Here is a 12,835-nt window from a genome sequence, read left to right as displayed (position 1 = left end):
GTTTTGTCTAAACCCCCCTGTTTAGCACAGAGCACAAGAAACTGCAAGGACTGACTTTTAGTCCATAAAATCAGGACAAAAACAGTGGGCTTTGGAAGCATCTTCAGTGTGTCTGAGTGAAACACTTCAAATTACACTTCATAATTGATTTGCATGCCTTTCTAGGAAAAAAAGGTGGCAGAAGCAGCAGATATTAAATACTTCTAAACACACGAACCAGAGAATGCTTTGTGTAACCTACATCTTCCAGAGCGCCTTTGAAACATGCAAGTTTCATGACTCCATGATGAACACTCCTTTCTAAAAGCAAATTAGTCTCAAGAATGTAGATTTCCTGCACATGTTGCCATTTAGCAATGTCCAAAAGAAGGAATACTTAATTTTAGCCAAGATGCAAAGCCGACTTATTTTAGCCAAGATCCTAAGCCATCTTACCTCCAAGTCAGAAGGCTCTCAGCTCATTCACTCATGACACTGACACTTAGGATAAGGTTACCCTTACATATTTTACAAGTATTTCTTTTCAGAGTGGAGACTGTTGTTCAATTTTGTACATTCAACTTTATCAACAGGGCTATGCAGACATCATCTTGCAGTATATTGAGCTAAAGCAGTTACAGGTTGTTAGGGAAACGATTCACCAGTAGGTAGAGGTTCATGTAAAATTCAAAAGATTGTTTTGTATTTTTTCTCCCCCCCATTTTAGAGAAAAGGCCGAGAGACCCAAGTGATGTCTTTCTTACAGGAATACTTCAGATAGCTAGCTAAACAGAAGCAAGAGTTGGCATTTAGCCTGGGATTAGTGTGAACAGCCTCTTAAGCAAACATTATGAAGAAAGTTAACTTTAAAATGCTTTGAAAGGTCTGTTTTCATGACAGATGGTAATAAGGGATCATCAGTGCCAATTTCTTTGCTTCCACCTCAATTTTCAAAAGCTAAGTTTTAGGTTAGTGCTTCTGAAAAAAGCATTACATGCATAGAGGAAAAATGCAGATTACAGGAGTAGATTGCTCACTATTTTTATTGTGTGCAACATATTTTTCTAAAGAAACACTAACAGATGAAGAGTAAAAACTTGGCCATGCGCTTAAATAGATCACTTTGTTTACCAGATTCTCTTTCCCCCCCACCTTTTTTTACCTGTACACCTGGACAGTTATTCTTCTTCCCAGAGACCCCAAAAGATACAGCAGTTGGTAGCAGGTAGAAGTTTTGTTTGTATAATACACTCAACTAGGGAAGACATGGTAGAACTAGATTTTATTCAAGAAAACCCACACATTCTGTCCTGTGGTGACCACAGGCTTTGCTAAGTCATAGATATCAGCAAATACTGGAACAAAATACAGTGTATAAGATTGCATCAAAGCATTTAAACTCTGAATTACAGTTATTTTCAGGGAAGGCTAGTTTCAGAATTGCATCATAGTATCTAGTACAATGTTGTGCAACGTAAGTGGCAGAAACAGAAACGGAGCATTGGTCCTAACAAAAACCGAAATGTAATGACTCGTATGACATTTAAACTGTCAAGACAACAATTCAGAGCATTCTACCAAAGGCAGCATAAAGGTACAAAAATACTGGTCCAGCATCTTGTTAGTGGTGAAGCAATATCCAAGGTGCAATGGCAATGTGCCATTTGTATTGAAATATCTTTTAAAAAACTAATTCATTTTTCTTTTCCTCTTTTCCCCACACTGACACTAGCCGAACAGCAAAACTGCTAGGAACAACCTGCAAGAAAGTCACTACTTATCATGTGCATTGCACCAAAGATTTATGCAGAAACACATTTTTTTCCAAGTTGCAGTATAAAAAGAAGCAAAAATCTAATAAAACTATCAATATGCCAGAAGTCATTTTACTGCAACTGAGTTTGGATGAGCAGGTTGCAACATCTATGGAGCTTTAAACAACTGTCCAAGCTTGTCCGTTCTATCCATTATCTTGAACTTAAGGATACCAAGGTAGACGACAAACACCTTAATGTTGTGAACTGAATAAAATCACTTTATACTCCTTTCCATTCACCTACAGATTAAAAATATTCTGCCCTCCTCTTCTTCCAACACCCAGGTAATTTCAAAGTCAAGCCTTGTATTACCCTCATTCTGATATTGCACCGTGCTAGGATTGTATTGTTTCCATTTAGAAGTATGAGGGTGATCAGAACTGCTGCAGACAGTACACCTGGCTTAACTTGTGGAGGTATCCCAAGAAATGTGCATCAGACAGAGACACAATCAAAGCATACTGCAGACTTGGCTGTGGTCTGGACTTGGGCCAAAAATACATTAGCCTGCCTGCCATTTCCTTTAAGAAAACAGCATCAATTAATATTTTAACCAAAAGATGGAGTAAGACCAGGTAACCATGTCACATCCAACAACACAGAAATGAAGGAGTAGCAGACAGGAGCATTAATCATATTTTGCTTTTAATAATGTTTAGTTGAAAGTGTAGCTTTGAAAATTTCTAGCTAGTTGTGAAAACCTGAAGAAGCTGAGAAGCGACCTCACTTTGAATAGTACAGTTTAAAGCTGTGGCCTGGCCTATCTGCTTTCAAACTCTCCAGAAGTACTGCCAACCTTAGAAATAAAAGGTACCACCTGGAAATAAGAAGTCATCAGCCTTTAAAAGTTGCCGAATGTTGTATTGCAGCAGCCTAGCTGACTGAAGAAGATATTTTTATACAGTTAACGAATGACAAAGTAAACTGCGTCTTCAGAGATCAACTGTAAGTGTATACAACTTGGATTCTCATCAACATTTAAAACTACCAATCATAAGGTTGCCACCTTACCTTTTTCTGGACTGGCATACCTGATTTTAAACAGGTTTTCCTCCAGTCTCCCAAGTTTCTGATCCTCTTATCCAGTTTTCTGCTGTACTGCTCTCCCACCTTCATGCTGAATACCGAGTCAGTCCTGCCTTCTGCTTTTCTTGGCAGAAGGCAGAGCAAGCTTTTAATTTCGGTAGTCAGAGTGACAGAACAACAAAAGCACAGCAGATAGAAGAGCTTAATTCTTCCCCAGGAAGAAAATACATTTGGTTCAACAAAGGGCTGCAAAATCTTCCAAAGGCACCTCTTTCCCTGGTTTTTGCCCGAAAGCAAGATGGCAATCTTAATTGAAAAGGGATGCTAGGTCTTTTAAATAACTTAAAAATCCATTTTTATATAAAGCAGCAAAAACATTTTTCTCTGCAGAAAGAGAAATGTTAACAAAGAAACACACCAACATAAATGCACTGTTCATAAACTTCAGCTAATTTAATTTCACAAGAAAGTAGGATTTTATGACTATCCTTTAACCTCATCAGTACTTTCTGAAGAAGATTCTTTGGCATCTTCAGTCTCTCTGGTACTTTCATCTTTATTTAGATTTTCACTTTCTGATTTGGTCCCATTAAATAGAGAGTTTTCACCATTTACAAACCCATTCTCTGTGACTCCAGCATCAATAGCTTCATCAATCTTTAAGTCTCCTCGTTCTTCCACATCTTCTAGGTTTCTCAAGACAATAGGGAGTCTAGAGTCTGCCACAGTGTTCTCCAGCAAGGCAATATTGCTCTCTTCATATTTAGGAAGCAGAGCTCCATCTGCCAATTGTTTGCTATAATACTCTCGGCTAGCAGCTGCACTCTTCACTGCTTTCTCCAAGATCTCTTTTTCACCTAGGCGCAATTTGATAGCCATTATCGCATGTGAAGTCAGGTCGTGTGTCTCCAAGAAGGCCTTATCATCCTGTTAGAAAAGAAAAAAGTAAGTTTGTTAGTAAGCACTGACACCATTAAAGAAAAAAAGCAAACAACAAAATCCCTCAACTTTTCTCTCAATGCTTTAAGTGACAGTAGGTTCTTCAGGCTGAGCCAAATGGACGTATACGAACGAGAGGGTCTGCTTGGTGCTCCAGCGAAATTTGTCAAGAATCCATAAAGAAGCCAAAAATCTCTCCACAGAGATCAGCCTGTGTAACAAGTGAAGTCAGGAGACTTCACAAATAGATGAAACTCACAGGCTTGCAATAGCACATTTCTTTGCAGTCTGGAGAGCACAACTAATAGACAAGTTGAAACCGATTCCCCATTTTACTTGCAGAGAAAAAGAAAGTGGCCTCTATTTGGAGAATCAAAGAAAAATACATTAACAAAATTACATTAACAAAATTTTCTTTTTTGCAATCTTTATTTGATTTTTTCCTTAGATAATGCAAATCTGCTGCTACCCTTTTGAAAGTACAGAATGAATTACGTACTAACATTCAGATTGAACTTTGTAAAGACGAGGTGGGGGACAACATATCTTTTCCTACAATCGCAACACAGAACGTTTCAGACATTTAAATCACATATAATGATAATTTTACCTCCACAGTTGTCTTATAGGTTTTCAAAAGAAGGGATGCTCTGGCTTCTAGGAATGTCCAAAGTTTAACTTCATTATCCCAGCTAATGGGAAACTCAGAGTTCCCCAGAGTGAAGATTTTGTCAATGGCATGCTCGCCTATCAAATGTTCCTTCAGCTCTTCTGCAATAAGTATAAAATCAATCTGTTAAAAACCCATCTCATCATTCACTTTGTCAGTTGACAAACTGCAGAAAGACTTGTTAGCTTCAAACAGCTAACAAAAACACCTCTCTGGAATAAGATTTATCAGATATGGTGGTTATTTCTAGGATTCTCCTCAAAGAGGCAACTGGAAGTCCTGAGGTGAGCAAAAAATGGACCTTCTGCTCCACCCGGAAATAAAGATATTTCATGTATCATAACACAGAGTAACCCTGTGACAGTGAGAGGCAATGATAACTAAAAGGGGTAATTCTTTAAAGAGTTCAGCCATCTTTTTCATAATAAAAGGAACAGGCCAGAGAGTATGCACAGAGCAATGGGATTATTTTTCCTGCTCCTTTGGCATTTTTTTCAGTAGCAGAATGTCCCTACAGTTGGTCAGAAAAGATATCCATCAAACAAATTTCGCTCGGAGCAGAAAATGTTTAATCAGCTCCTCGACACTGCACAAATTCCATTAATCTTTTGATTATCAAATTTCACCCCTGCAAAGCAGCTATCAGAAACTTTACAAACCACTTGCATGTACTTTCTCAATAAGCACTTATACAGTATTTAAGACATAAATAACCTGAGCATAATAAGAAGAAATCAGAGAAACGCAATTAAAATGCCCACCAGCTATGTTTTCTTCACGAAGCAGAAATTCACCCCCTTATCAGCATCCTGAAATTTTCATTACTTGAATTTGCTTCCCTGAAGTAGTCAGGCAGTTGGACTAGATGATTGCTGTAGGTCCCTTCCAACTAAACTACTCTATTCTATTCTGATTTCTTAATAAGTTCTAAAAGATGGATGACAGGGTGCAGTGAAAGCATGTTGTTTTTATTACAGAAAACAAATAAAGCACATGCAAAAACCTAACAGCTTCAGTATTCCTACTGGTATTAAAGCCCATATCATCTGCACAGCATCCCTAACTGCAAGAGAATTCTCTCACTGTCATGGGAAGATTGTCACATCTATAACCTTCAAAACTGCATCTAACCAGCAAGCAGCTATTTATTTAATCAAAGTTTCACACGCACAAATTAGGTTAATACTTATTAATTGTACATGTATTCCCCCCAGCCTGCCCCTGCAACATAAGAGAAATGCTACAAAGGCAGTTTGCAAAGACCTGATTTTGGTTTAGATCATGAAATATCAAAAAAAAATTGAAAATGCTGAACTGTGCTAGTTTGAAGCAGGGTAGAATGTTTTGGTGAGAAGACCTAGATTACAGGCTGTGAAAGGAAAACAGTGGTGATGTCTACTTCCCTCAGAGTCTCGCTGAGGAGTTTGGGAAGGAGAAATGAAAACATTAGATAACACTCTCGCCATTTTCTCTCACTCTGGCTTGGGCTGCTGGCTGAGCTGCATCTCTCTAACACACCCTCCACCACCTTTGCTTCTTAACCTCTTGGCTGAACCTCTATTCTTTCTTGGGACTAGGGTAAGGTTGAGAGGGGCAGGGGGAAGGTGCAGGGGTGGCTGAGAGCCCCTCCTGGGGACTCAGGTTTCTGGGAGGGGAGTTGCGTTTCTGTATTACCTTTTACCTTGTATATTTCTGTCTATATCTGCATATACTGTAAATATCTGCTTGTATATTGCGCCAGCTGTAAATATAAGCTTCATTCATATTTCCAGAGCCGACTGAGTCTAGTCTGGGAGATTTCTAAAGTGGGGGGAGGCAGGGAACACCCAAACCATCACATAAACTTTGAAATTTCTCCTCCATATTTCACAGTATCACAGTATCACCAAGGCTGGAAGAGGCCTCACAGATCATCAAGTCCAACCCTTTACCACAGGGCTCAAGGCTAGACCATGGCACCAAGTGCCACGTCCAATCCTGCCTTGAACAGCGCCAGGGACGGTGACTCCACCACCTGCCTGGGCAGCCCATTCCAGTAGCCAATCCCTCAGTGAAGAACTTTCTCCTTGCCCTGAATCTAAATTTCCCCTGGCACAGCTTGAGGCTGTGTCCTCTCGTTGTGGTGCCGCCTGAGAGAAGAGAGCAACCTCCTCCTGGCCACAACCACCCTTCAGGTAGTTGTAAATAGCAATAAGGTCACCCCTGAGCCTCCTCTTCTCCAGGCTAAACAATCCCAGCTCCCTCAGCCTCTCCTCGTAGGGCTGTGCTCAAGGCCTGACCCCAGCCTCGTCGCCCTTCTCTGGACACGCTCAAGCATCTCAATGTCCCTTCTAAACTGGGGGGCCCAGAACTGAACACAGTACTCAAGGTGTGGTCTAACCAGTGCAGAGTACAGGGGCAGAATGACCTCCCTGCTCCTGCTGACCACACCATTCCTGATGCAGGCCAGGATGCCACTGGCTCTCTTGGCCACCTGGGCACACTGCTGGCTCATGTTCTCTAACGGTACAGAATATTCCACTTCCACACCTAAATAATTCTGGCAGCAATGGCTAATATGCTATGATTTTTAGAATGTAAATCCCTAGATTCATCCCCATAATCTCATTCTGTGAACCAATTTTTTAAGCCTAAGAACTTAAGATCGAGCTTCAAAGATCAGTCATTCACAACAGCCTGGGAGATTAAAAGAAATAAACAGTCCCATCAGCTCATGATTTAGGAGTTCCAGAATGGCCTATGTTACTGAACTGTTCCCTAACAAAGATGGCCAAAGACTGGGTTTCTCACTTCCTGATAGATCTTTTTTAACCTCAGCTCCTCAACTTTTCTGGATCTTTTTTTACCTCAGCTCCTCAACTTTTTTTTCTAGCTTAATGTTATATAAATGTCAGCCACATTCCTGCACTACAAATAATAATAGAAAAATAACAAATCAAGGAAACAACAAGCAAACAAAAAACCACACCAACCAAAACCCCAAACAATGATCCAACCAACCAGACATAAATTATATTATCTTTATAAAACATCTTACCTTCACTCATACAAAACACTCGAAGGAAAGCCAAAAGCTGGGCAGAGATTGGAGGCTCAGTGGAGTGCAAGGCAAAAACACTAGAACTAATGAAATAAATAATCACACAACAGTAGATGCAAGTTCTGTAGTCATACTTTGAACTTATTTCAATATGAAAGACATTGAAGTATACAAACAATGCACTGTTACAACAGTAACTTGAAAAAGTTAATATCAATTTAAACTGAAGAAAAGCTTCCCTAACCTGTATCTCAAAAGAAGAATTCTCTCCAATTTTACACTTGCAATTATTTTTATACAGCTTTCATAATAAATTCATGAAAATGTAATGCTTTATGTCTGCTACTCCTAACAGTACCCTCTGGACTGAAAAGACTAAAGGAAAATACTGTGGTTCATATACTGAGCATTGTAGTATGTCTGGAAGGGATAGAAAAGAAAGAAAAACCACAGATTGCTTCAAATTAATCCTTGCTCTGGTTTAGCTCAACTGGTTATTAAAGAAAGGCTTTTTTCCTTATATATGGTCCAAATTAGATGATAATAGAGCTCAGAGAACTTCTGTAAATATTATTACAATAACTCTTAATTTGCTGTACAAACAGGAGAAATATTACATCTAAGAAAACTATCCCACAACAGCTTTATATATGCTCTACTGGACACTATATATCTTGGAAACATTTTAGAAAGCCCATGGCATTTTGTTTTACTTACGTTGGGATACCAGCACGAGCTAAGACCTCTGCCTTCATAGCATACAGCCTGTCACTTTTACTCACGCCAAGCTTTATTTTCACTCTGTCATGTGAATTATTATCAAAGAAAAAACCACTGTGGATCACAAATTCAGCGTTTGACCGAGTGCCATAAAAAATGTAAATCTAGAAGGATGAAAAGAGAAGTGAAGGGACAGGAAAAAAGCTTAAGATCAGCTCACGAAACTGACATAATTTGAAAGTTATTTCCTGCAAGTGTTACTATTCTGAGTACGAGGTATATTTGTTACATAAAGAATCACACTTTGTTTTCTGGTATTGATTCAAATGTTGTATATAGCTTGGCAATATACTTAGAGGTAGATGTAAACATATCTATGTAACTGAGATACTTTGAAAGGAGAGAAGTGGTTCTTATTCTGTAGTTCAAAACAAAAACTCTTCATTTTCTCATACTGTCACAAATACCAGCATAAGGTTTCAAAGATGCTACGCCTTGTAAAGAAAACAAAACAAACAAAAAAAAAACCCAAAACATCTGAGACAAAAAAGGTTCACTAAAAGAAATAGTGTTTGTGGGCTCTATCTTCCCCATATGTTCATCCTAGAAAGAGTAACCTACACTGCTGATAGATAAGCTTCACTTTTGTTTTAATGTTACCATAAACCATGGATATACCAAAGTACAATCATACAGAGAGATCTGATTTGTGTTTAGCCAGTATTTATTTTTGTGTTACACTCAGAACTCTATATCCAAACCATATAGGTTACTTTAACTCACTCTAAATATAACCTGATAAAAAGGTTTTTATTCGTGGCTAGGCTGTATCAAGTACATGGAATAAGAGGTCTTCTGGATCAAGAGAATATTTTTTTCCCCTTTTGTTTGACAATGGAATTGTCAAGCAGAAAAAAGTTTCAAGTTACAGAATTCTGAACTCCCTCCTCAACCTTAGGGTACAGTGATGTTTTGGATACATTAAGTTCCCACTCTCTAGCTGATGAAGAAAGGCACAACATTCTTTTAAGGGCTCAACAACAGTGACACTGCCTTTTATTTTCATTTTTAGATTAGAACTATTAGAACTATCACACTAAAATGCTTATGTGTGATCATAAATTACAGTAAACATAATACTGTAACACACTCGAATGATGAACAAGTGTCCTGCTTAGGTATGTTAAGGCAGTGGGTAAGGAGATAGTTTTGCTAATGCTCTCAAGTTTTAAAAGTAATGTGAGACATCTCATATTAAACCAAAAGTTGCATATCATGTGTAGATTATGCAGTATGCTGTAAGGCTGTTTCACAAAACCCCTCAATTAAACAGATTCAGAAAGTTGCTTTAACCAAGGCCAGTGTCTGATAGATTCTGTGGACTTCTGCTGCCTCACATCTTTCAATACTAAAAGCAGATATCGTACACTCTTACTGCTGGAACTGTAAGAAATAACATCTGCACACTGTATTAAAAGACTGAGGCATTACATAATTAAAGGGCTTTAATAATGTCAATAAAGGTTAAAGTTTGCAAGGATTTATTTTTTTAATCTGATAAATAGCAGTGAATCTACTAAAATAAAACTGAAATAGAGAAAGCCTCTATAATTGAAATGGAGAGCGCAGCCAGAACAGCTATGACACATCCATTGCCAGCTGTGAAAAATTATAAATTGGATCACTTCTGGAAAAACTGTGGCCCCCTTTTAACTCATCATACTGGTATTGGGAAAAAAATGTAAATATTTGACTGCCATAGCAAATTCTAAGATCAACATACATGAAAATATACAATCACTGTAAACACCAGCATAGCAATGATGATAAATATACCTCTGGAAAGCCATACATTAAAAAAAAAAGAGAGAGAAGATTTAGACACAACTTTGTTAAAAAGGAAGGTAATAATACATAAGAAAAACAAAAATCAAACTATTATAAAGTGCAAGACCAGTAAAATAGTACACTAGAGGTAATAACTCAGAGACTGAGTTACAAAACATTCCAGGATGTTTCACAGACAAATGTTTCTCTGGCCATGCTGACAAGCAGTAAGAAAAACAGAGTGCTACTATACTTGAGGGCTTAGGCTGGCTGCTGATGCAGCACAGGAAACCTCCTGCCAAGGATCTGCTACACTCCTGGAACCACCATCTTCAATAAACCACTAGTTTCAACACTCATGCTTGTTTCTTATCAGTTCTGAACAAAATACTAGATTGTCAGCTGCCCCATGCACCTTCGTAAGACTCTCCCTTGGTACATTTGTTTCAGGATGAAGGGATGTGTACGTGCATGCCTGTATGAAAACGAGGGAGCACATCTTTAGGTCCTTTCTCATCTTCACTAAGCATGAAAAGGACAACTGAGGTAAAATGACTGGCAACTATACTTAAAAGAAATACAAAACAACAGTTTTGGGGTACTCAGTTTAAGAGGGACAGGGATCTGCTGGAGATTGTCCAGCGAAGGGTTACAAGGATGATTATGGGACTGGAGGGCATGCCTTATGGGGAGAGGCTGAGGGACCTGGAACTTTTTAGTCTGGAGAAGAGAAGACTGAGAGGGGATTTAATAACTATTTATAAACATCTGAGGGCTGGTCAGGATGGGGGAGGACAGGCTCTGATTACTTGCTCCCTGTGACAGGACAAGGAGCGATGGATGTAAGTTGCAGCACAAGAGGTTCCACCTCAACACAAGGGGGAACTTCTTTACTCTAAGGGTCCCAGAGCATTGGGACAGGCTCCCCAGAGAGGTTGTGGAATCTCCTCTGTGTGTGCACTGATCAGTGATTAAATAGTTCAACTAGTTCTAAAATATGAGGAATAAAAACTCTCCTGAAGTTGGGGTCTACCAAGTGACAGAATTTTATTCTGAAAAATGTCCATTTATTTAGTTTGGTAGGATTTTCACTCAAAATCAGCTCAGCACAGCAACATTCAAATGCAGCAGAGCCTAATCCACACCACTCCGCTATCAAAATTTCAGAGAGAGTTACCAAATGTCCATGAAACCTAATTAAAAAACAACTATGTAGATAACTGTTCACACTACCTGTTCCCCAGCCTTGAAGTCTTGAAGGGCTACACATTCACAGCGGTCATCTTCTAAGTTGTAGCCTGTAGTGATCTATCCAAGGAAAGAGCAACAAAAACACCTTCAGCATTTTATATTGATCTTTCCCACCACTGACAAAATATTGTCCTATTGGAAATAGATTATTAACAGCAGTAATTGCATACATTTCTTTCTCTGCACAATATCACTGAGCTGCTAGTGATTGTTTTAGGATTCCCAAGCAATCACTTCAGAAAAAAAGAAAAAGAGAAAAGAAGTCTACATCAAAAAAATGTAAGAAATAACTTACCTGAAGTGAATAGAAGACTCTAAGAAAAGTACCCTGCATAGACCACAGAAAGTCCCATGCTAAAGCTGGCAGCTTGTTATAAAGTTATGGAGCTTTCAGTTACTCCCACGAGGCCCAAGGGAGCAAGGCACTGACAGCTCTATATACTGTGCTTTATCCTTCAACTGCCAGCACATTTTTGATCTCTCAATGAAAAAGGATTAGATAACTGTGGATCTTTAGGGGATACAATCTTCAGAGAATTGTAATTTACTTGCAAATAATCCCTTTATCTAAAAGTTAAGTAATACTCTTAAAATGCTAAAAGGAGTTTTTCTGATGGTAGCAGGCAATGGAAGAGGATAAACTCTTACAAACATACTCCTACTCCCCAACATTACAAAACTGCAAAAGAGTCACACAAACACGTGATACTTCTTTTAAAGTGATAAACAACCCATTCTCAAATGGTATTGCCCAAGATACTGGCACTGATGTAGCCATAGGATGGAACATAAGCTGCTGAACAATCAGGAATCGACTTCCATGACAGGTATTCTGAATTCTGTACTGACAGTGCCTACTTATGGAAAAATATGCTTTGGAGCTGGGGGGAAAACCTCAAAGCTAAAGATTCTCTCTCAGCCTTTGTAAATGAAAACACACCTTTCTGTAAGCAGACTGACATGTGAGTTGCAGTATACCCTGATTCTCACCTTGGATGCAGGCTGCCCAAAGAACACTCCATGGATTATGTTGATAATGGTTTACAAGTTAATAGTTTTACACTTCTTGCAGCATCAAGAGTGCATTTGTCAGACAAAACAGTGCTTTTAAACTGAGCATGGGGAACCAGTCTCTGATGCAGCAAACCTGAAATGGCAGCCCCAACCATGGGCAGCCTGGCTCTACAAAGGCCAGCAGAACCACTCTGCATGCAGATGCCACCACCTCAGGTCTACTAATGGGTTGGTGGTATGCTGAGATTCAGAGTGAACACAATGGCCATGCAATATGGCCTACTGCAAAATACAGCCTGTAGCACTCTTTACATCCAGGACTGATTTTTTATTTTCTTAGTAAGATCTCTTTTTCAGAAGGTTATCTAACCCTGCAAGATAGGCTACAAGTGCTAGAGGATTTACCTTCTCTCTGACCAACGTAACTTCCAAGCTCAAATACAGTCTTCTTCTGAAAAAAACATAAAATTCAAACTTCTACTCAAAAAAAGCAAACTCTTGACAACACTTGAACTGCCCTGAAATTTCATTAGTCTGTAATTTCCATTAAAT

At 38.8% G+C, this 12,835-nt stretch overlaps 1 protein-coding gene across 1 annotated transcript in view; it reads right to left on the bottom strand.

Annotated features, from left to right (window-relative positions):
- Positions 1-1,242: 1,242 nt before the first annotated feature.
- SETD3 (SET domain containing 3, actin N3(tau)-histidine methyltransferase) overlaps positions 1,243-12,835 on the bottom strand; it is a 71,239-nt gene continuing 59,646 nt past the window's right edge. The window contains exons 9-13 of the mRNA XM_064176843.1: positions 11,252-11,326; positions 8,189-8,355; positions 7,469-7,554; positions 4,372-4,532; positions 1,243-3,749 (exon numbers count right to left, since the gene is read on the bottom strand). Coding sequence (XP_064032913.1) covers positions 3,306-3,749; positions 4,372-4,532; positions 7,469-7,554; positions 8,189-8,355; positions 11,252-11,326 — 933 coding nt within the window. The 3' untranslated portion in view covers positions 1,243-3,305. The remainder of the gene's footprint in view (positions 3,750-4,371; positions 4,533-7,468; positions 7,555-8,188; positions 8,356-11,251; positions 11,327-12,835) is intronic.

This window comes from Pogoniulus pusillus, chromosome 1, assembly GCF_015220805.1.
Source record: "Pogoniulus pusillus isolate bPogPus1 chromosome 1, bPogPus1.pri, whole genome shotgun sequence".
NCBI lineage: Eukaryota > Metazoa > Chordata > Aves > Piciformes > Lybiidae > Pogoniulus > Pogoniulus pusillus.
Note: the sequence above shows the minus strand (reverse complement) of the source record. Positions and strands in the feature narration are given on the sequence as shown.